Source organism: Caretta caretta, chromosome 10 (assembly GCF_965140235.1).
Source record: "Caretta caretta isolate rCarCar2 chromosome 10, rCarCar1.hap1, whole genome shotgun sequence".
In the NCBI taxonomy this organism is placed as follows: domain Eukaryota; kingdom Metazoa; phylum Chordata; order Testudines; family Cheloniidae; genus Caretta; species Caretta caretta.
The window spans coordinates 20,367,158-20,390,008 of NC_134215.1; the positions used below are offsets into that span (position 1 = coordinate 20,367,158).

Consider the following 22,851-nt stretch of genomic DNA (forward strand, 5'->3'; position numbering starts at 1 on the left):
AGGGAAAACAACTACTGGTGCAGATTACATCAGTTACATATCTGTGCTTTATGTCTAAATGAACTTAAATGCAGCTATGGCTTTAAAAATAGAGACCAGCTTTTAAAACTGTGGCTTATATTTTCTATAGATTTATCTGTGCATTTACTGCCTTCTAATGTTATATTCATTTTTCCACAGGTCAAAAGCTTTTTAAAAGATCTTTAAGAAGCTCTGATGGATTTAGTGAGACCAGTTCAGTTAGTCACACTGATGACTTGGAAAAGATTGAGCAACGGTCCCATTCTGTGTCTGCTATACAAGAGCAAGGGACCGTGGAGACAGAGAAAGCAGAGCAGCAGAATGAGATAGCACAGGTAACAAATGACAAAACTGAAGACCTGCAAAGTGACAAATCACAAAAATCGGGAAATGACTCCACTAAAGTCGAAGAACAAGAAAGTCTAAGATAAAATCCAGATTTTGTGAATTAGGACTTTGTATAATAACCACATTCCCTGTAGGGCAGGGAAGTTTGATGTATTCAATATGTGAACAGTGCCACACGTTAGTACAGTAACTACTACTGTAATTCACAATTAACAGGGATTTTGCACAAAAGCAAGTTAAAAACAAAGCTTTTTCCCCTACGGGCCAGTTAACTTGTTTTATTGTACACTTATTACAATTGTTTTAATCCTATATACCTTATCTCCAAAGTGATACCTGATTTATTTTAATGGCTTATACACATTTGCCCGAAGGAATATCTTTTGGCAAAAGTGACAGTTATTGTATGAATCCAGGTGGCATTATAATGCTTAATGAGTTGATCATACATTTGAGTTAAGGTTAAACATGCACCTGGTGATGATATTTGTAAAGTGGTCCTAACTTAAAAATATTCAATAAACCTACCAGTTGCTCACTTTTATATTTTAAATCAGTTTAAATCTTAAAAAAAAAACCAACCCCACAATTACTCTGTCTGTAGTGCACTTCATCTCATTGCTTTTTTAATCCCTACTTTTCATTAGAAATTCATTGCCCCTTACGAAAAGGGTTGTCAAGCAGTTGCGGTGCAATGAATGACAGGGATGTATATTATGAATATGTAAATACTACTTTGCCATCAACTTTTTTTTTTCCCTGTTGTAGGAATTGGTCCACTCAGTTAAGCTCCTTAACCTTACTGGGCTTGTGTTAACCCTTATAGAAAGTAATAGTGCCTCTGCATGACAGTTGCTTCTTGCCTCTATCACTGGCAAGAAGCACTAATACAGATCTAGCCTCATTTACTGCTGCACACCCTCTATAACCGATCCTATGAACACAGTTACTGGAATCTTTGGTTAGATATTTTTAAAGTTAGTAAAGCTTGAAAAAGTCATGTTGGTGATGGTTTCTACACTATTCTCATTTGAGTAACATAACTTACTTTTAGTAGATATTGTATATACTTGAAATTATAGGTTACATACACTACAGCACATAGCTCCTTTATAATCTGTTAACTTGTGATATTAGACAGAAGTTTAATGTTCAGAAGTATTTTCTCCACTATATTACCTGCAGAAGGAAAACAGACACCCTAAAAAAAAAAAATAGATCCAGCCCTACAAAATTGATTTGTTAACACTATCACCAGTATTCCCTTAACATAAATAGGATGTGCGTAAATTACTACCTTGTGTAGGTCATCATGATGGTTCCAGTGGTAACAGGATTGGATAGCATTGTGATATTTTGTTAAGGATTTTTTGTTGATTTATATGTACTATCAACTTTTCAGTTTTTGATTAGCTGGGGAATTGTAGTTAAAGTATATTAAGTCAAACTTTTTGTTTATAATTTCAGATACTTCTCAGATAAAACAGTGCAATTTTCTTAAATACAAAAACAATTAAGTCAACTAGTCTTCCTTATTAGTTTATTTGGAAATGAAAGTATATTAACATGGGTATATTTGTGGGGGGGGGGGGCAAAATTAATTTAATATTTTTATATTTGGAATTGCTGAACTAGTGGTTTTGTTGGACTAGAGCTACATACTTTAGATATTACCCAAATGTTTCAATAAAGATTCTTCAAATTACAACATCTGAGAATTCAATTACCACTGAAGAAAGCTGCACTAACATGGGTGTGGTAGTTTATGAAAACAGGTGTTTGAACGATGGGGATGGCTGTTCTAGGTACCATTTGATGACATAAGAAAAACTAGGGTATCAAACACCTCTACTACAATCTCTAGCCAGCTATTGCACAGCCACTGTGTTCCAACTGTTGTTGCTACTTCCAGTTCACTCAAGGCTCAGACAAGTACAAGACTCCAGCAAGGTAGCCTGAGCCTCAGCATTACTGTAGGGAGGACCCAGGATGTTTAAGTTTCAAGTCCAGGGAGGGACAGAAGTTGCTTTTGAGTTCGGTTAAAAGATTCCAGAGAGAAGCCCTAGGGCTACTACTCTCATACAGTGAAACAAAAGAGGAGCCTAGAGGGGAGAAAATGGTAGGCTCATGACTAGTGTTGTGTGGGATACTGATTAAGGGAAGAGACTTTAAAAACAGACCTGGGCAGAGGAGAGATCACACCAGGGCCTGACCAGATGACAAGTGCTGCAAGCTGAATCCACTCTTCTTACTGGACATGGAATTACAGGCCTCATTCATTCTACTGGAATGCTTTAGTGAAGTTATAATTAGCAAATTCAGCATTGCCCTGACTTACCAGGTGGATATACAAAAAGCAAATGAAACAATATTTGAGAGATGAAAGTAACTACACAATTAACCTGAAATCCATAACTTACTGTATTGTGTGATCCTTTACCTATCATTTTAGTCATGTGAAACAAGATTATCTACAACACTGAGAATTTATATTAGGGCTTTTAAAGCATAGTACACTTTATATAGACGGACTTATCAAAAAATGCTGCAGTTTCAGAATAACTAAACTGTCAAGTTTTCAGAGTTCAGGGATGTACACATGTAACCACAAAACAGAGATGACAAACCTCAAGCAAGTATTTCATGACATCTTCCATGTAGTTTCTTAACTTAAAAAAGTATCAGGGTCAGGCAGGTTTTAAAGAGGGGTTTTTTTTTAAAAAAAGAGCAATCTGAGTCGTAGAAATATTTCCATGAATGTTCTTAAACTCCAGCCACAGCATGTGAAGTTACATCTTTTCCTGTATTTGCTGCAACCCAAACAATGTAGCAGTGAGTGAGCATCTTTGGCCATTTTATTTTCATTGTCCAAGCTTCAAAGAAATGCAGAAAGTAAGCAAACAACTGAAATGGTGAAAAGTTGAGTTTAATGTTTGTTTTAATAGAAGATGCCTAGTGACATTTCCAGTTTCTTTATTAGTAAATATAAAGATTTATTATTCTAGACATTTTTAGAATTGGAGAGCTGTACTGAATCATACAATATTACTTTAACAGCAGTGGTAAAATGGCACTGTTTAACAAATATGCTTTCAAGGCTTATGCTCAGCAATCATTCCTAGAGGGTTAATGATTGCATCTTTCAGTGTAGAAAAGCCCCCATCCAACTAGTGAAAAATCTCACCTATGTCACCAAAAAAAAAATGTTTTTTAATCTATTCATTCAAGGACTTAATGGTTGGGTGTCTAGAAGAAATCTCTCTCAAAGAAACCCAATTACCAATGAATATGTTTGTATACATGTTGTACTTTAAAGCGTATTTCAGGGGATACTTAGTCCCAACTCAGAAAAGCACTCTTGAAAGGGCAAGTGCATATTAAATCTCTCTCTAGGCAGATTTTGCACAAGGCATTAATATGCAACCGATTAGCACCAAAAGTAAAAAAGGGGGGCACAATTTTAAGGACCATCTGAAAACAAGAAAATACTGACTTTACTACTAAACATTCACTCCCTTAGGTGAGTAACAGTGCAAACAAATGCACCTCTGCCAAAGTATTATTTTGAAAAGCATTAAACAATGCTAGTCTGATCTCCAGGACAGCAGGGGATGTGACCAACATGGATTCAGAAAAATGCTCTTTGCAACACAGTGGCCACACTTGTGGCAAGGCTGTGCTTTTCTAAAGCACATCCTTCAGTGTTTACCTCAATGTTAAATAGTTTCAAAATGGACTCTCTCCCATAAGCCTTCTTCAGTCTTTTTATAAAGTCGAGGTTTCCTGTTAGGAAACAGGGAGTCAGCAGGAAATGGATGCTCTTTTAAAAACATCAATGTGGATCTAAGGTGGGAAACAAAGTGGGGTGGTTCAGCGAGAGGTGATGTGGAAAGATTCTGAAAAACAAGATGGTGTCATGAGCTATTTCGAACCAGATGAATAAGACCATCGCATGGCTACTGGTGCCTCTAGCTTTAATTTCTGGCCTAGACAATGCACCCCCCACCCCCCTTCAGCACAGCACAGAAAAGCCATCAGGGTTGATGGAATGCTAGCACAAAACATATTTTTGTAACTTCAGTTACCTGTAATATCTGTTTATCATCCTGGTTCAACCAGAAGTCCACATGTGGGAAAGGCATCCAGAAGTAAGGTCCAATGTGGAGTTGCTCTGTCTTTGCATCATAAATATTAGTCATCTGTAACAGGGAACAGACTTTGAGGGTTTCCCTATTGAAATTGAGCAGCAGTAAGTGAACTGAACCCTCTATCACACTGAGCCAAAGATGCCATGAAGGGGAATGAGCTTAGAACTGGCTTCACAGCTTCTTCCCCCACCCTCTGATATGCAACAAACTGCAGCTCCTGTCCTAGGCCAACAGGCTATTCTTCAGTGTGCCCCTGCTCCTGTCCTGTTCAGCCATCTAACTCTCCTTCACTGCTTGCCTTGTTTCAGCTCCCTTGTCCACCCTGCAAGGCAGGATCCCCCCCACTGCTGCCACACTCAATTCTCCCTCCCAACTCTGTCCTGAATTAACCAAATGATTGGACAAAATAGCTGCTCTACACTTATACAAGAGGCTAAATAGCCTTTTTGTGCCAGAATTTTGGGCTCAAGACCTTAAGTGGCAAACCTTAAACTCACAGATATTCCAGTTGCTTCTATGCCATAATCCTGGGGATAGTAGAGGGTGTTCCCCTGTTATGGTTTAGTAGGCATGGGTCAAGATCCTGCAAATACTGCCTTGTGTGAGTGTCTTCTTACTGAAGTTGTAAGCTTTCGATGAAAGCAGTGTCTTTATGTAGCACACCTGCTTTGAGAGATCATGTGGACTGAAGAGAGCTGGGTTCAATCCCCAGCTCTGCCACAGACTTCCTGCATGACTCAGGCAAGTCATTTGTCTCTGTATCTCAATTCCAGGTCTGTAAAATTGGAGTAACACCACTACCCCTCTCTCACTCTTCATCTGCCAGAGCCTGACTGTTCAGCATCTCACACAGTGGTGCTCTGATCTCAGCTGAGGCCTCCAGGAGCTACTGTAATACAAATACTGAACTCTGTCCTTGTTTCCAAATCGAACACTTGTGTCAGGTTTCCCATCAGGTAGCAGCAGCTGTTGTAGTACAGATATTGGCTGGTATGTCCAGTGTTCGTCTCTGGTTACACAACCACAAACTGGCAGTATTTTATCTCAGAGTAATTTCTCCTTAAGGAGTAACTATTAGTTTCTGACACAGACAAACACATATCAGGAGTATTTTTCTCTTAAGATTTGTTCCCCGCCCCACCAAAATATATATTTGTTTTCACTCACTGGTCCTCCTGTTAACATACGGGCTGAACGCAAATCTTCATCTGGTCCCTTATCTGGAAAAGTTGCATGGAAAATCTCTGCTGTTTTAATATTCACAGCTGGGGAGAAAATGGTTTGAATAAAACACAGTTAACCAGCTAATGATGACATTTAAAATGTCCATCCCCCAACAAGCACTGCATTCTAGACCAACAGCGCTCTTTGGCACAACAAAGGTGAATGTCAGAACCTATCAGACACAAATATCAAAGACTATGATAGAGAAACATGTCTGGTAAGTTTCACTTTCTGGTTCGCTTTTATCTTCACAGTGCTCTTTGGTTGGGTTTCTGGCAGCCCAGAGGAAAGTTTAAAGGAATATGGTCAATTTGAAGATACAATTCTTGGATAAAAATTGTATTCCTATAGTGGTATAAAGATTACTGAAACTGAAAGTAGTTAAGAAGAACAAAATCAACTAAACCCATCAGAAAGAAGTTGGACTCCAAACAGAAAAGGCAAAGGAATGAGCAGTCTAGTTCACTGCAGGCCAATAGTTCAGCTAAATGCCATGAAATAAACCTTCAAGCTCTCTCTATTGATCTCAAGAAAAAGAAAAAGAAAAAATATATACATACTCCTGACCAAGAGGACCCTTTCCAAATGCATTTCCCAAGCAGCAGTACATCTTCAGTGTCTAGCAAAGCCAGTCTCTGGCTACCAATGTTAGCATCAGAGCTACACTGATCTGTGCACCATGGTATTTTGTATCTCCTATATTAGCCTTGGCTGGCAAAGGTGTTACCTTTGCAAGTCTCAACAGCAACCACTTTAAAACAGTATACAAGATGCATTATACTCACCTATTCCATAAATGACTGGAAAATGATTGTCCTTTTCCTCCCTATCATTTAATTCTGTTTGAAAAAGAACAAATACGTCAAAGCATGTTTATTTCCAAGCAGCATTAGTTTAGCTTTAGTCAGGGAGGTGCCCAGACCTTACCAAAAAAAAAAAAAAAAAAGAATTGTGGGACATGTATAAAGCAGCCACAAGGGAACTGAAGACTTGAGTTCATATCCTTGTTTAACTCAAGTGAAATGAATCTATTTATGTTTTTATACCATGTCTATTATCATGGTATACAGGACAAATTCAGACACAGTCAGGGTAGTTCCATCTCAGAAGAATGGCAACTGCTTATGCCAGTTCTGAATTAATCCTTATCTTTGGTGGACATTTATCCACACCATGACTGGCTCTAGCCAAAGCTATTAGCCCCTCAATTTCACATGCAATAGTTTTACAAAAACACACAGCTGTAATGATGCCATGTTTCAAAGGTTTAAGCTACAGCCAGTGTTCTCACTGAAAATGAGGAGATATCAAAAATAATCAGACTTGAATTGGCTACGATGGAGGAAAAAGAAAACCGAAGAAAAGGATGATAAAAACATTTATTTGGGGCAAGTGTTTTCTAGCCGTCCAGGCTCCTACACACTTCATTCATCTGTCTGCTGCAATACTGACTAAACAAACACATTAAATGCAGGCGGAAAGTCTAGTGCTGTTAACTGATCCTAGATGGGTTTAGATTTCCTTCCCAGCAGAAACACAAAAGTCTTCAATTTGGAGTGCTCACAGGACCACATGGGTGAAATACTTCAGCTATTTCCACAGCTCCTATTAGCAACTGCAAGTTACCATAGCACTTCTGGGAAGAGAAGCCCTAACCTAGCCATTGCCCTACCTGCGGTGTGCTGTGGTAAATCACTACTTCCAGGATACCAACTCTGGAGTAATCAGTTATGTGACAGCAAACAATACTGTAGGCTATAAGCCCTCCTGTGCATAGAGCTCTCAGGGTATGTCTACACTACGGAATAAGGTCGAATTTATAGAAGTCGGTTTTTTAGAAATCGGTTTTATAAATTCGAGTGTGTGTGTCCCCACAGTAAATGCTCTAAGTGCATTAAGTGCATTAACTCGGCGGAGCGCTTCCACAGTACCGAGGCAAGCGTCGACTTCCGGAGCGTTGCACTGTGGGTAGCTATCCCACAGTTCCCGCAGTCTCCGCTGCCCATTGGAATTCTGGGTTGAGATCCCAATGCCTGATGGGGCTAAAACATTGTCGCGGGTGGTTCTGGGTACATATCGTCAGCCTCCCGTTCCCTCCCTCCCCCCGTGAAAGCAAGGGCAGACAATCATTTCGCGCCTTTTTTCCTGAGTTACCTGTGCAGACGCCATACCATGGCAAGCATGGAGCCCGCTCAGGTAACCGTCACCCTATGTCTCCTGGGTGCTGGCAGACGCGGTACGGCATTGCTACACAGTAGCAGCAACCCCTTGCCTTGTGGCAGCAGACGGTACAGTACGACTGGTAGCCGTCATCGTCATGTCTGAGGTGCTCCTGGTCGCCTCTGTGAGGTCGATCAGGAGCGCCTGGGCAGACATGGGCACAGGGACTAAATTTGGAGTGACTTGACCAGGTCATTCTCTTTAGTCCTGCAGTCAGTCCTATTGAACCGTCTTATGGTGAGCGGGCAGGCGATACGGACTGCTAGCAGTCGTGCTGTACCATCTTCTGCCGAGCAGTCATGAGATGTGGATGGCATGCAGTCCGTCTGCTGCCAGCCAAAGATGTAAAAGATAGATGGAGTGGGTCAAAACAAGAAATAGACCAGATTTGTTTTGTACTCATTTGCTTCCCCCCCCTCCCCTGTCTAGGGGACTCATTCTTCTAGATCACACTGCAGTCAAGGTGCAGCGAGGTAAATCTAGCCATGTATCAATCAGAGGCCAGGCTAACCTTCTTGCTCCAATAAGGACAATAACTTAGGTGCACCATTTCTTATTGGAACCCTCTGTGAAGTCCTGCCTGAAATACTCCTTGATGTAAAGCCACCCCCTTTGTTGATTTTAGCTCCCTGAAGCCAACCCTGTAAGCGCCCCTCCCAGCGTCAGAGCAATGGCAAACAATCGGGCATCTGAGAGTGCTGTCCAGAGCAGTCACAATGGAGCGCTCTGATGGGGCTAAAACATTGTCGCGGGTGGTTCTGGGTACGTGTCGTCAGGCCCCCGTTCCCTCCCTCCCTCCGTGAAAGCAAGGGCAGACAATCATTTCGCGCCTTTTTTCCTGAGTTACCTGTGCAGACGCCATACCACAGCAAGCATGGAGCCCGCTCAGGTAACCGTCACCCTATGTCTCCTGGGTGCTGGCAGACGCGGTACGGCTTTGCTGCACAGTAGCAGCAACCCCTTGCCTTCTGGCAGCAGACGGTGCAATACGATTGGTAGTCGTCCTCATCGTGTCCGAGGTGCTCCTGGCCGCGTCGGCTGGGAGCGCCTGGGCAGACATGGGCGCAGGGACTAAATTTGGAGTGACTTGACCAGGTCATTCTCTTTAGTCCTGCAGTCAGTCCTATTGAACCGTCTTATGGTGAGCAGGCAGGCGATACGGACTGCTAGCAGTCGTACTGTACCATCTTCTGCCAGGCAGGCAAGAGATGAGGATTGCTAGCAGTCGTATTGCACCATCTTCTGCCAGGCAGGCAAGAGATGGGGATGGCTAGCAGGCGTACTGTACCATCTTCTGCCAAGCAGCCATGAGATGTGGATGGCATGCAGTCCTTCTGCACCGTCTGCTGCCAGCCAAAGATGTAAAAGATAGATGGAGTGGGTCAAAACAAGAAATAGACCAGATTTGTTTTGTACTCATTTGCCTCCTCCCCTGTCTAGGGGACTCATTCCTCTAGGTCACACTGCAGTCACTCACAGAGAAGGTGCAGCGAGGTAAATCTAGCCATGTATCAATCAGAGGCCAGGCTAACCTCCTTGTTCCAATAACAACGATAACTTAGGTGCACCATTTCTTATTGGAACCCTCCGTGCAGTCCTGCCTGAAATACTCCTTGATGTACAGGCACCCCCTTTGTTGATTTTAGCTCCCTGAAGCCAACCCTGTAAGCCGTGTCGTCAGTCGCCCCTCCCTCCGTCAGAGCAACGGCAGACAATCGTTCCGCGCCTTTTTTCTGTGCGGACGCCATACCACGGCAAGCATGGAGCCCGCTCAGCTCACTTTGGCAATTAGGAGCACATTAACCACCACACGCATTATTCAGCAGTATATGCAGCACCAAAACATGGCAACGCGATACCGGGCGAGGAGGCGACGTCAGCGCGGTCCCGTGAGTGATCAGGACATGGACACAGATTTCTCTGAAAGCATGGGCCCTGACAATGCATGCATCATGGTGCTAATGGGGCAGGTTCATGCTGTGGAACGCCGATTCTGGGCTCGGGAAACAAGCACAGACTGGTGGGACCGCATAGTGTTGCAGGTCTGGGACGATTCCCAGTGGCTACGAAACTTTCGCATGCGTAAGGGCACTTTCATGGAACTTTGTGACTTGCTTTCCCCTGTCCTGAAGCGCATGAATACCAAGATGAGAGCAGCCCTCACAGTTGAGAAGCGAGTGGCGATAGCCCTGTGGAAGCTTGCAACGCCAGACAGCTACCGGTCAGTTGGGAATCAATTTGGAGTGGGCAAATCTACTGTGGGGGCTGCTGTGATGCAAGTAGCCCACGCAATCAAAGATCTGCTGATATCAAGGGTAGTGACCCTGGGAAATGTGCAGGTCATAGTGGATGGCTTTGCTGCAATGGGATTCCCTAACTGTGGTGGGGCTATAGATGGAACCCATATCCCTATCTTGGCACCGGAGCACCAAGCCGCCGAGTACATAAACCGCAAGGGGTACTTTTCAATAGTGCTGCAAGCTCTGGTGGATCACAAGGGACGTTTCACCAACATCAACGTGGGATGGCCGGGAAAGGTGCATGATGCTCGCATCTTCAGGAACTCTGGTCTGTTTCAAAAGCTGCAGGAAGGGACTTTATTCCCAGACCAGAAAATAACTGTTGGGGATGTTGAAATGCCTATATGTATCCTTGGGGACCCAGCCTACCCCTTAATGCCATGGCTCATGAAGCCGTACACAGGCAGCCTGGACAGTGGTCAGGAGCTGTTCAACTACAGGCTGAGCAAGTGCAGAATGGTGGTAGAATGTGCATTTGGACGTTTAAAGGCGCGCTGGCGCAGTTTATTGACTCGCTTAGACCTCAGCGAAACCAATATTCCCACTGTTATTACTGCTTGCTGTGTGCTCCACAATATCTGTGAGAGTAAGGGGGAGACGTTTATGGCGGGGTGGGAGGTTGAGGCAAATCGCCTGGCTGCTGGTTACGCGCAGCCAGACACCAGGGCGGTTAGAAGAGCACAGGAGGGCGCGGTACGCATCAGAGAAGCTTTGAAAAACAGTTTCATGACTGGCCAGGCTACGGTGTAAAAGTTCTGTTTGTTTCTCCTTGATGAACCCCCCCGCCCCTTGGTTCACTCTACTTCCCTGTAAGCTAACCACCCTCCCCTCCTCCCTTTAATCATTGCTTGCAGAGCCAATAAAGTCATTGCTGCTTCACAGTCATGCATTCGTTATTCATTCATCACACAAATAGGGGGATGACTACCAAGGTATCCCAGGAGGGGTGGTGGAGGAGGGAAGGAAAATGCCACACAGCACTTTAAGCACAGCACTTTAAAAGTTTACAACTTTAAAATTTATTGAATGACAGCCTTCTTTTTTTTGGGCAATCCTCTGTGGGGGAGTGGCTGGTTGGCCGGAGGCCTCCCCACCGTGTTCTTGGGCGTCTGGGTGTGGAGGCTATGGAACTTGGGGAGGAGGGCGGTTGGTTACAGAGGGGCTGCAGTGGCAGTCTGTGCTCCAGCTGCCTTTGCTGCAGCTCAACCATACACTGGAGCATACTGGTTTGGTCCTGCAGCAGCCTCAGCATTGAATCCTGCCTCCTCTCATCACGCTGCCGCCACCTTTGAGCTTCAGCCCTGTCTTCAGCCCGCCACTTACTCTCTTCAGCCCGCCACTTACTCTCTTCAGCCCTCCACCTCTCCTCCCGGTCATTTTGTGCTTTCCTGCACTCTGACATTATTTGCCTCCACGCATTCGTCTGTGCTCTGTCAGTGTGGGAGGACAGCATGAGCTCGGAGAACATTTCATCGCGAGTGCGTTTTTTTTTCTTTCTAAGCTTCACTAGCCTCTGGGAAGGAGAAGATCCTGTGATCATTGAAACACATGCAGCTGGTGGAGAAAAAAAAAGGGACAGCGGTATTTAAAAAGACACATTTTATAAAACAGTGGCTACACTCTTTCAGGGTAAACCTTGAAAGTTAACATTACATACATAGCACATGTGCTTTCGTTACAAGGTCGCATTTTGCCTCCTCCCACCGCGTGAACGGATTTTGGTTGAATGCCAGCAAACATACACTGCAATGCTTTGTTCTACAGTGATTCCCCAGTACGTGTTGCTGGCCTGGAGTGGTAAAGTGTCCTACCATGAAGGACGAAATAAGGCTGCCCTCCCCAGAAACCTTTTGCAAAGGCAGAACCGCAAATGCCAGGGCAAAGTAATCCTTTCACATGCTTGCTTTTAAACCATGTATAGCATTTTAAAAGGTACACTCACCAGAGGTCCCTTCTCCGCCTGCTGAGTCCAGGAGGCAGCCTTGGGTGGGTTCGGGGGGTACTGGCTCCAGGTCTAGGGTGAGAAACAGTTCCTGGCTGTCGGGAAAACCGGTTTCTCCGCTTGCTTGCTGTGAGCTATCTACAACCTCCTCCTCATCATCTTCTTCGTCCCCAAAACCTACTTCTGTATTGCCTCCATCTCCATTGAAGGAGTCAAACAACACGGCTGGGGTAGTGGTGGCTGAACCCCCTAAAATGGCATGCAGCTCATCATAGAAGCGGCATGTTTGGGGCTCTGACCCAGAGCGGCCGTTCGCCTCTCTGGTTTTCTGGTAGGCTTGCCTCAGCTCCTTCAGTTTCACGCGGCACTGCTTCGGGTCCCTGTTATGGCCTCTGTCCTTCATGCCCTGGGAGATTTTCAGAAAGGTTTTGGCATTTCGAAAACTGGAACGGAGTTCTGATAGCACGGATTCCTCTCCCCAAACAGCGATCAGATCCCGTACCTCCCGTTCAGTCCATGCTGGAGCTCTTTTGCGATTCTGGGACTCCATCATGGTCACCTCTGCTGATGAGCTCTGCATGGTCACCTGCAGCTTGCCACGCTGGCCAAACAGGAAATGAGATTCAAAAGTTCGCGGTTCTTTTCCTGTCTACCTGGCCAGTGCATCTGAGTTGAGAGCGCTGTCCAGAGCGGTCAGAATGGAGCACTCTGGGATAGCTCCCGGAGGCCAATACCATCGAATTGTGTCCACAGTACCCCAAATTCGAGCCGGCAACGTCGATTTAAGCGCTAATCCACTTGTCAGGGGTGGAGTAAGGAAATCGATTTTAAGAGCCCTTTAAGTCGAAATAAAGGGCTTCATTGTGTGGACGGGTGCAGGTTTAAATCGATTTAACGCTGCTAAATTCGATCTAAAGTCCTAGTGTAGACCAGGGCTTAGACTCACAAAGTTCACAGGCCAGATCAAGGATTGTGTCTACTCAAATGAAGAGCCTCACATTTATTTCAGGTTTCAGAGTAACAGCTGTGTTAGTGTGTATTCGCAAAAAGAAAAGGAGTACTTGTGGCACCTTGGAGACTAACCAATTTATCCGAGCATAAGCTTTCGTGAGCTCCAGCTCACTTCATTGGATGCATATTGTGGAAAGTACAGAAGATCTTTTTATACACACAAACCATGAAAAAACGGGTGTTTACCACTACAAAAGGTTTTCTCTTCCCCCTCCCCACTCTCCTGCTGGTAATAGCTTATCTAAAGTGATCACTCTCCTTACAATGTGTATGATAATCAAGTTGGGCCATTTCCAGCACAAATCCAGGTTTTCTCCCCATCCCCACCCCCACCCCCCTCAAGGAGAGTGGATTTGTGCTGGAAATGGCCCAACTTGATTATCATACACATTGTAAGGAGAGTGATCACTTTAGATAAGCTATTACCAGCAGGAGAGTGGGGTGGGGGGAGAGAAAACCTTTTGTAGTGGTAAACACCCATTTTTTCATGGTTTGTGTGTATAAAAAGATCTTCTGCAGTTTCCACAGTATGCATCCGATGAAGTGAGCTGTAGCTCACGAAAGCTTATGCTCAAATAAATTGGTTAGTCTCTAAGGTGCCACAAGTACTCCTTTACATTTATTTCAAACACTAAACATACTTTTACAAAAGGGAAAACATTAAAACTCTTACCTGTCACACAGAAAGTCACTATATGGACATCATCTTGCTGGAGATCAAATGCTCCTACAGCAACAACAGTAGCAGCAAGGTATAAAACTGACTCATGTCAAGGCATGTGCTGCATATAAACGATGGGGTATATTAATACTATGCACTGCAGATTAGATGTGAGGCCCTCATTACTAGCAGGAAATCTCCCACTCCATTGTTCTTGACACAGATCATGGACCAGTGTTTGTTTTCCAGATATGTCTCAATATCTTGCTCTTATAAAATAAAGAGAAAGCTACTCTATATAACAGTAATTCACACAACTGGCCACAGGCAAGGGCAGAAAGTTGTTAAAGAGAAAGCCTTGTTCTATCAACATTTTATTCCTTTTACAAGCATTCGGTTAAGGTAGCTCTGGCATTGTGATCTCAGGTTTAGTTTGTTACACATTTATCGGGGTACATTCATTAGTAATACCCATTTTATATATGGGGAAATATAGGTAGAGAGAGAAGACACTTGCCCAAGATCATACAGCATGTCATATATATCTATATATCTAGATATATATAGATATATATTTTACACACACACACACACAGTACATGTGTAAATCATCTCACTGCACCACCCCCATGTATAAACACATGACGCACTTCAAATTCTCAAGTGCAGAAAAACTCAAATCCAAGATTTTTTCTACTGTATAATTGAGGATTAAGATTTCACACACACACACTTGGCCCAAATCCAGCCAGAATTCTAATTTTTGGACATGAGAATGCAAAAAACGTGAACTTACTAAGAAGCTGATTAGTAAGTTTTTGTGATAACTGCCTATCATCATTGAAACCTCCAACTAGGTGAACTTCCAGCCTAACAAATAGAGATGGAATAACAAGAAACAGTAATTAAACAGGCATCTCAAAGTGAATAGCTATTCAATACCATCCCCAGCCCACACCGTACAGTGATCATTAGAGACGGCTCATTTATTACAGTCATATGCGCCAGTTGATTGTGTATTATCTCATGACCTAATGTGAGTAACCTCTTTGTTCTGGACATTATAGGGAATATCAGCTGAGCAGCACAAACTAAGGACTTGAATCTGAGAGGCACTGAACATGGGCAGTTGCCACTGAGCTTGATGGGATTTAATAGGTGCTCAGCTCCTCACTGGACTGGACCTTAAATTACAAAGCTATGTTTTAAGCTTCTCAACAAAGATCAATTAAATGTAGTCCAATGACTTCCTTACAACCCACTCAAACCTTAAGATGGGGTCTTTGTGAGACGTCTGTGTAAATAGGGCTCCTCTTTCATTCTATAGGTCTGTTTTCTGTGGCCAAGCTTTTCTAAAGTGACTAGTGATTTTCAGGTATCCAACTTCAGACACCGTAAAGGGACCCAATTCTTAGAAAGTGCTGAGTAGTCACCAGCTGAAAATCAGGCCCCTTTAAGGTGTTTCAAGCAAGATACTCAAAAGCAACAGGCTTTTGAAAGTCTTAGACCAGGTATATTCAGCGTTGTATCTGCCAGCTTTACCAAGTTTTGCCTCTACAGGTCTAACAGGAGTAAACACGATCAAAAGGAATTGAGCTGGATTCTTTTCTGGCTCCCACAACAGAATTTATAACTAAATTCTGACTCAGAATCTTTATTGTTTTATGTGCAAGCCAGAAACTTCCAGATTAACTCAGATCCCAGGATGAGTTTACAGGACCAACAGTTTTAAAAAAAGCAAAAATTCATTTGTGAAACTAATCACATTTGAGATGGAAATCGCTGAGACCCAATAAACATGGACCCTCACAATGGCAGTTTTACAGAGACACTATTCAAAGCAGCATCACGCTTTAAATTAAAACCCTGCTAAGAGAACTACAAAAATAATATATACATACAAACGTTGATGTCAGTAAATCAAGAACAAGAAAAGCTACTAAATCTGTAAATGCCAGTAGGCAAAAAAATATTACTGCGGAAACAGTACCTTGTTGAGATGTATTTTCCTGCCCTGGCTCAGCACACCACTAATTCTTTATCTGAGCCCCAAACGATCACATTTAGAATTTCTCACCTTACACACAACAGTGACCCTTGTGAAATACCATACACAAGACATAATATAGCAGTGCCAACCTTCCACAGTCTGTGTCATTAGAGAACGATTTTACTGCACTCATAATCAGCGACACCTCGGCATGCGTGTTTGATCCATCACAGTGTGTCAAGCAGGTAGCCCCACTCCCTGGAAGGCAGGCAATAAGAAAACATTTCATAGAATCATAGAATATCAGGGTTGGAAGGGACCTCAGGAGGTCATCTAGTCCAACCCCCTGCTCAAAAGCAGGACCAATCCCCAATTAAATCATCCCAGCCAGGGCTTTGTGAAGCCTGACCTTAAAAACTTCTAAGGAAGGAGATTCCATCACCTCTCTAGGCAACGCATTCCAGTGTTTCACCACCCTCCTAGTGAAAAAGTTTTTCCTAATATCCAACCTAAACCCCCTACACTGCAACTTGAGACCATTACTCCTTGTCCTGTCCTCTTCTACCACTGAGAATAGTCTAGAACCATCCTCTCTGGAACCACCTCTCAGGTAGTTGAAAGCAGCTATCAAATCCCCCCTCATTCTTCTCTTCCATAGACTAAACAATCCCAGGTCCCTCAGCCTCTCCTCATAAGTCATGTGTTCCAGACCCCAATCATTTTTGTTGCCCTTCGTTGGACTCTTTCCAATTTATCCACATCCTTCTTGTAGTGTGGGGCCCAAAACTGGACACAGTACTCCAGATGAGGCCTCACCAATGTACAATTTACCTGACCACAGCTCCGTACAACAGCAACAAAAACTCTGTCATTCTGTAGAGCAGCTAATAAAAATGGATAAACCGCATCCAGATTTTACAGGAGGAGGAACTGACACTAAAAGAGATTAAGTGACTTGTCTGATATCACACAAATTCAGTGTAGTCAGGAACAGAACCTCAGTCTCCTGATTCCCAGTAACCTGCTGAAACCACTAGGTCCCCTGTGCTGCCTTCATAAGAGCCAGGGACTGAGTTCCAGTCCCATCTCAGTCACTAAGGACTTGTCCACACTTGAAACACTACTCAGCTGTGCTGCTGCAGCACTTCAGTGTAGACACTACCTATACCAGCAGTTCTCAGACTGTGGGGCGGGACCCCAAAGTGGGTCGCCAGGGCTGGCTTAGACTCACTGGGGCCCAGGGCTGAAGCTTTGCGCCCTCCTCCTTCCCCCCCCACGGTCAGTGGGGCTCAGGCAGGCTCAAGCTTCGGTCCCCCGGCCTGCGGCCGTGTAGTAATTTTTATTGTCAAAAAGGGGGGTCGGAGTGCAATGCAGTTTGAGAACCCCTGACCTATACCAACAGGAGTGGTTCTTTCGTCAGCTATGTAATCCACCTCCCCAAGAGGCAGTAGCTAAGTCAATGGAAGAATTCTTCTGCGGACGTAGTGCTATCTACACAGGGACTTCGGTCGGCTTAACTTCGTTGCACAAGGGGGTGGAGTTTTCAATCTAAATCTGGATCGATTTAAATTCTTTAGTGTAGACAGGCCCTGAGTCACTGTAAGACACTAGACAAGTCAATTACTTAACCAAAAAAACCAGATTCCTGCGGTCCAAGGGTTAGGTGAACACGCAGCTCTAGTGTATTGCCGAAGGTAATGAAGGCTGGTAATAGCAAGATCTGTTTCTTAAAACATGACCCATGCAAACTAGACTCAATGAATTAGAACACCCAGTGCAAGCTCAATACACCAAATGTGGAAATTCCATATGAAATAACAGTTATTACACAGCCATTACTTGAGAAACATGCATCTCATGGTCCAGGTTTCCTTTATGATACCTGTGTGTCTGAGCACCACCAAGTGGCAGGTAGTTGCATCATCAGACCCAAGAATGGACACGGATCCTGTTTTAAAGGAGAGAAATACAGAAAGATGTATGTATGTAAGTAATACATGCCTGTTGCTTCAACAGCAAACATTATTGCATCCCCACGTACCATCTTTAGGGGTGGTCACTGCAAACTCTCTTTGTTGGATATATAGAAGTCCTTTGGGTCCCACTGTTTGAGCTGGTTGGCCTCTTAGAACTCTTGTTTTCTCCTGTAAATAAACTGCACTCAGACTAAAATGGCTGAAAGAACAGGTACAGCCAGTACTAGAATGGACACTGACCCACCCAGGCCTATGGAAAACAAACGGAATTAGGTGGCAGTTCAGGGAAGACCATGAGTTCTAAGGTTGACCATAAATACTTATATTTCATGGTGTTTTACATCTTCAATAACGAAGGCGGAGGCCAAAGACTAGGAACATGGATTGGATATCAGCGGACCTGAGAGTGACTGATTTCCACAACAGCCAAGCGTACAATCATGAGTTTTGGAAGAAGGCTATAAAAGTCACTTCCCAAAGAGGGAAGTGGCAAGAAAGAAGAAGAGTGTTTACATCCTCAAGGCTCTTTCCAAACATTAACCAGTTAATCTTCACATCACCCCAGAGACAGTCATCCCCACTTCAAAAATGGACAGACAGAAGAAGAAAGAGACTTGACCGAGGCCACACAATCATCAATCAGCACAAGAGCTGAACTCAGCAGTTTCTGGCTCCTAGCTTTGTGCTCAGTCTACTGCTATGACTAGAACAGTTAAATATTTAAGTCAGACCTATTAGTTTCCCTATAGTTGTTGTCTTGGATGCTTTTAAGAGAAATTCACAAAGGATATTTTTTGAAGGTTTGACTGTGATAATCTTACACACAGACACCAAATAGCATGATGCAACATGAGTAGTCCAGCTAAAGTCAAAAAGGCTCCTTATGGAGGAAGGTACTGTTCAGGGTGAGTAAGGTAATCACAATCTAGAGCTAAAATACCAGAAGATATGAACAAAATAATCAACCTGATTTCTTGTAAGTTGTTTTTATTTGATTATTTCATTCATTATAAATCTTTATTATTATTATTATTATATTAGTACTAGATAATTAACATACATAAGCCTCCTATTTGAAGAATGAACCAAAGTCTACTGTACCAGCAAACCCTGGATTGCTCAAATGACTCTGGGTCTCCCCATTAGTAGCTGTCTTGGAAGTAGGAGTACAAACACTATGTTCACTTCTTTAGCTAGTAAGAAACTGCTCCCACTGGCTTGAATGCAGTAGAGGGATAGATTCTAAGTGATATTTGCTCATCTACGCTCCACAAAACATTACATAACCCTCCTTCCCATAAACCAAACCATTACTGAGTACTCTATTTCCTGACCACACACATCATTCAACACTGATTTACTTTAATACCCAATTACAAACTTGAATCTGTTTTGTTCTAGCAATGTCTAAGACTAGCTATGCATAGCCTGATTTGGGAGCTGCAAGGGCTTAGTACCTGTGAGAATCTAGCCAGAAACTTTATTATAGGGTATGGACTTGAGGATTCAATGGGGGTTTTCCATTTCTAGTGGCTATAACACGATAGCATTCTCTAGTATGAGAAGGGGGGAAAAAATGCACTTGGGCTTTTTGCTTCTTGATGGGGCATAAAGACCCCCCTCCAATACCCATAGCCGGACACCTGTGCCCCTGCACTGCCCATGCCAGAGCTTCTGGGCCCCCAAGAACACCATATGCCAGGATGTCCATGCCTCCAACATGCAGGCACCGCATTAGGGCTTCTGCCCTCCGACCCAGCACCCCACACTGTGGTGGGCACGTCTCCAACACTGGAGAGCACCCTATGCCAGAGAGACAAGGTCTGGCCTGAGAGCTGGTTTCTCTCACCAACAGAAGTTGGTCCAGTAAAAGATGTTTCCTCTCCCATGCTTTCTCTCTAATATCCTGGGACCCACATGGCTACAACACTGCATGTACCCTGTGCCAGGGCATTTAGCCCACTGAAAGCGCCAAACAGAGGTGTACAGACCCCCATACTACTTGATAACTTGCCTGTGACACTGGTAAACTCCCCTTCTCCACCAGTTAGAGCCAACAGGCTCTGGACTTCTCATTGGAGGAGAGGGGGCCTCCCCGTCCAAAGACTGCTCCGCCCCGCCCAGCTCGGGAGCTGCCACAAACCTACTCCCTCCAGCTGGGCACGGCAGCCTCCCTGGCTGGAATCCGACAAACCTCCTGCCTCCCCGCTGGGGTTGCCCTTCCTTCCCTGCAACCCTGCCAGAGCAGCCCCCGCCCCCTTACCTCCAGGTGCGGGTAGGTGCGGACCACCTCCCCCGGGGTCTGGGCCAGGTCGATCCGCTCCCCGTTAATCAGCAGAGGCATCTCTGGAAAGCGCCTGTTCCTGAGGCTGCTGAGCGGACTACTTCCGATAGCATCCAGCTGGGAGGGGAGGCTACATGGGTTGACATCGCAAGGGGTTCTGGGAGATGTAGTCCGGATGGGGAAGCCTGGTTTGCAGTTGAATAGTTCCGTGCAAACAGCCTGGAGTGTCTGCTGCAGGAGCCTGCAAACCTGATTTCAACTAAGGGCGAGGAAAGAAAAAGATACTGATGCACGTTAGACCACCTCACCCCAACTCCCAAGAGAGCAGCATAAGTGCTCTCCCCTCTTAAAATGAAACTTGCAACCCCAGAAAGGATTGAAGAAATGTGTGATTCACAGCCAGGACAAGTGCAATAGATCTGTCCTAATTTCCACCCCCAGGACAGGAACTACTGAACTCCAGAAGGGCTGTATTTAAAATAAACTAAACTATCTCTAATGGAAACTACAGGGGAGATTTTAGGCAGGCAGCATATAATGACCCATCATGGAATCTGCCCATGACAATAGGCTTTAAGTTCTCATGAAGAGTACCATCAATTACACAAACAGAGCACAAATACTCATCAGACCAAACTTTCAGCAGGCCAGCAAAAAGAGGCCCACTGAATGTGTTGTCCCAGCCATTGGTACATGTAAAAATCCTGTCTTTAGATAAGAGGCGGCAGTAAGAGGTACTCGAACATACAGATTTTCTCTCCTCACATCCACACATTTTGTGGGTAGTTAGATCCATGCTGAAAATTTAGCACATCATGTCAAATTAAGAGTATCATACCTTAAACGCAGTAAATAATTAATTGCGTGGGGCACATTCTGAAATATTTATTTAAAACTTGGTACTTTCAATCAGCCCCTACTTCCTATGCACTGGCTTGGTATCTGCAGCACTCACATCACAACCCTCACTTCCTATGGCCCAAGTCAGACCTTATACCTGCTGGGAAGTGATACTGGGGTTTGACATATATCGCATTAATTCATTTAACTCTTAAACAAATCTGCTTTTTCTCTCCTCACAAAAGCCAGCAGAATCAGACTTAATTACTAAAATATGAGTTGCACTGGAAGGGTCCCTCAAACGGTCATCAGCAAATTGAAGTGAAGGAAATGTTGGGATGAAATCAGCCCTCTCTGGATACTACTACAAATCTCTGGCAGATATTACTTATAACTAGCTCTCATAAAAATATTTTTCTTAGAGGCATTTTTGCTTTTGACTCCACTAAATATAACGTATTTTTAAATTAATCTCCCAGTAATCTCCCAGAGGTACATATCCCCAAAACTGACCTCCTTCTCAAAAGACACACACAGAAACGTCATATGGCACATGATAAGCATTGGACTATATATATATTGCTAGTTAGACCTGAATGGAAAATTTAAAGATGCTGGGAGAAAAACTAGACTCCCCCTTTCATTTTCCAATCAGCTGTATTCTCACTATAATTTTGCCCAGCAAAGTATAAACACTTCTAGCAAAAACGAGGAGTCCAGTAGCACCCTAAAGACTAACAGATTTATTTGGGCATAAGCTTTCGTGAGTAAAACACCATTTCTTCAGGTGCAACTGAAGAATTGGTTTTTTACCCATGAAAGCTTATGCCCAAATAAATCTGTTAATCTTTAAGGTGCTACCGGATTCCTTGTTGTTTTTGTGGATACAGACTAACACGGCTACCTCCTGATACTTGACTTCTAGCAAAGTGCAGCTTAATAAGCTTGTTAGCTAAGTGTTGTTGCCTTCTTTTGTTATGGTTATAAAAGCACTTTTGTTTAAAATGGGAAAAAGAAGCAAAGAGAATGCAGTGTCCATTTTCTTTGTGATCATACATAGCTCAAATCAGGGGATTTGTCACAGACTAAGACACAAACATTGTGGGAGCCCCTTGTTAAAATATTGCTTACACTGAAGATCCTTAACAACCTGAAAGGTCTGGTCTTGATTGTTTTACTAGCTAGGATGGGGTGGCCAACCTGAGCCTGAGAAAGAACCAGAATTTACCAATATACATGGTCAAAGAGCCACAGTAATACGTCAGCAGTCCCCCATCAGCTCCCCACTCCCCGCCCACCAGCAGTTCCGCAGATCAGCGCCTACCCCTCCCTCCCCACACCTCCTGATCAGCTGTTTCATGGTGTGCAGGAAGCTCGGAGGGGAAGAGGGAGGAGCGAGGGCATGGCAGGCTCAGGGGAGGGGGTGGGGTGGAGTGGAGTGGGGGCAGGGCCTGTGACAGAGCCAGGGGTTGAGCAGTGAGCACCCCCCAGCACATTGGAAAGTTGGCATCTGTAGCTCCAGCCCTGGAGTCGGTGCCTATACAAGGAGCTGCATGTGGCTCCAGAGCCACAGGTTGGCCACCCCGAGCTAGGACAACTGAATACGTACTCATTTTTTAACATTACAATTTTCAAGATGTCCCAAAATATGGATCTAGATACAAAGCAAATCTTTTTCTAGAGCAAATAAAAATTTTTTTTAAAAATCATGCACGCAAATCCCCAGATCACATACAAGATATACCAACGTTAGCCAGAAGGAAAAACTGGCACTATGTTTTGGAAAAAAAGTCTTGTATCTGAGTTCACCTAACATGATGACAAAGCCATTGGTGTCATGGGGAAGAATGCAAAGTTTTGATCACTTTGGAACCATTCTTCTCTTA

At 43.9% G+C, this 22,851-nt stretch overlaps 2 protein-coding genes across 6 annotated transcripts in view; one reads left to right on the forward strand and one right to left on the reverse strand.

Moving 5' to 3' along the window:
• PDXDC1 (pyridoxal dependent decarboxylase domain containing 1) overlaps positions 1-2,077 on the forward strand; it is a 55,149-nt gene extending 53,072 nt beyond the window's left edge. Inside the window, exon 23 of the mRNA XM_048868274.2 lies at positions 181-2,077. Coding sequence (XP_048724231.1) covers positions 181-452 — 272 coding nt within the window. The 3' untranslated portion in view covers positions 453-2,077. The remainder of the gene's footprint in view (positions 1-180) is intronic.
• Positions 2,078-3,279: 1,202 nt separating this feature from the next.
• NTAN1 (N-terminal asparagine amidase) lies at positions 3,280-21,700 on the reverse strand. 5 transcript variants are annotated; one of them, XM_048868276.2, is made up of 10 exons: positions 20,105-21,700; positions 17,907-18,009; positions 17,748-17,813; positions 16,015-16,123; positions 14,672-14,745; positions 13,888-13,941; positions 6,527-6,580; positions 5,685-5,782; positions 4,455-4,568; positions 3,280-4,212 (listed from the first exon to the last, which is right to left on the reverse strand). In XM_048868276.2, the coding sequence occupies exons 1-10, from the start codon at positions 20,183-20,185 to the stop codon at positions 4,171-4,173; spliced, it is 795 nt and encodes a 264-aa protein (XP_048724233.2). In that variant the 5' UTR covers positions 20,186-21,700; the 3' UTR covers positions 3,280-4,170. The 5 variants fall into 5 exon arrangements, with proteins under 5 accessions (XP_048724233.2, XP_048724232.2, XP_074988853.1 ...); XM_048868275.2 differs by having other exon boundaries at positions 3,280-4,265; positions 20,105-21,694; XM_075132752.1 differs by lacking the exon at positions 13,888-13,941 and having other exon boundaries at positions 3,280-4,265; positions 20,105-21,696.
• Positions 21,701-22,851: the final 1,151 nt, after the last annotated feature.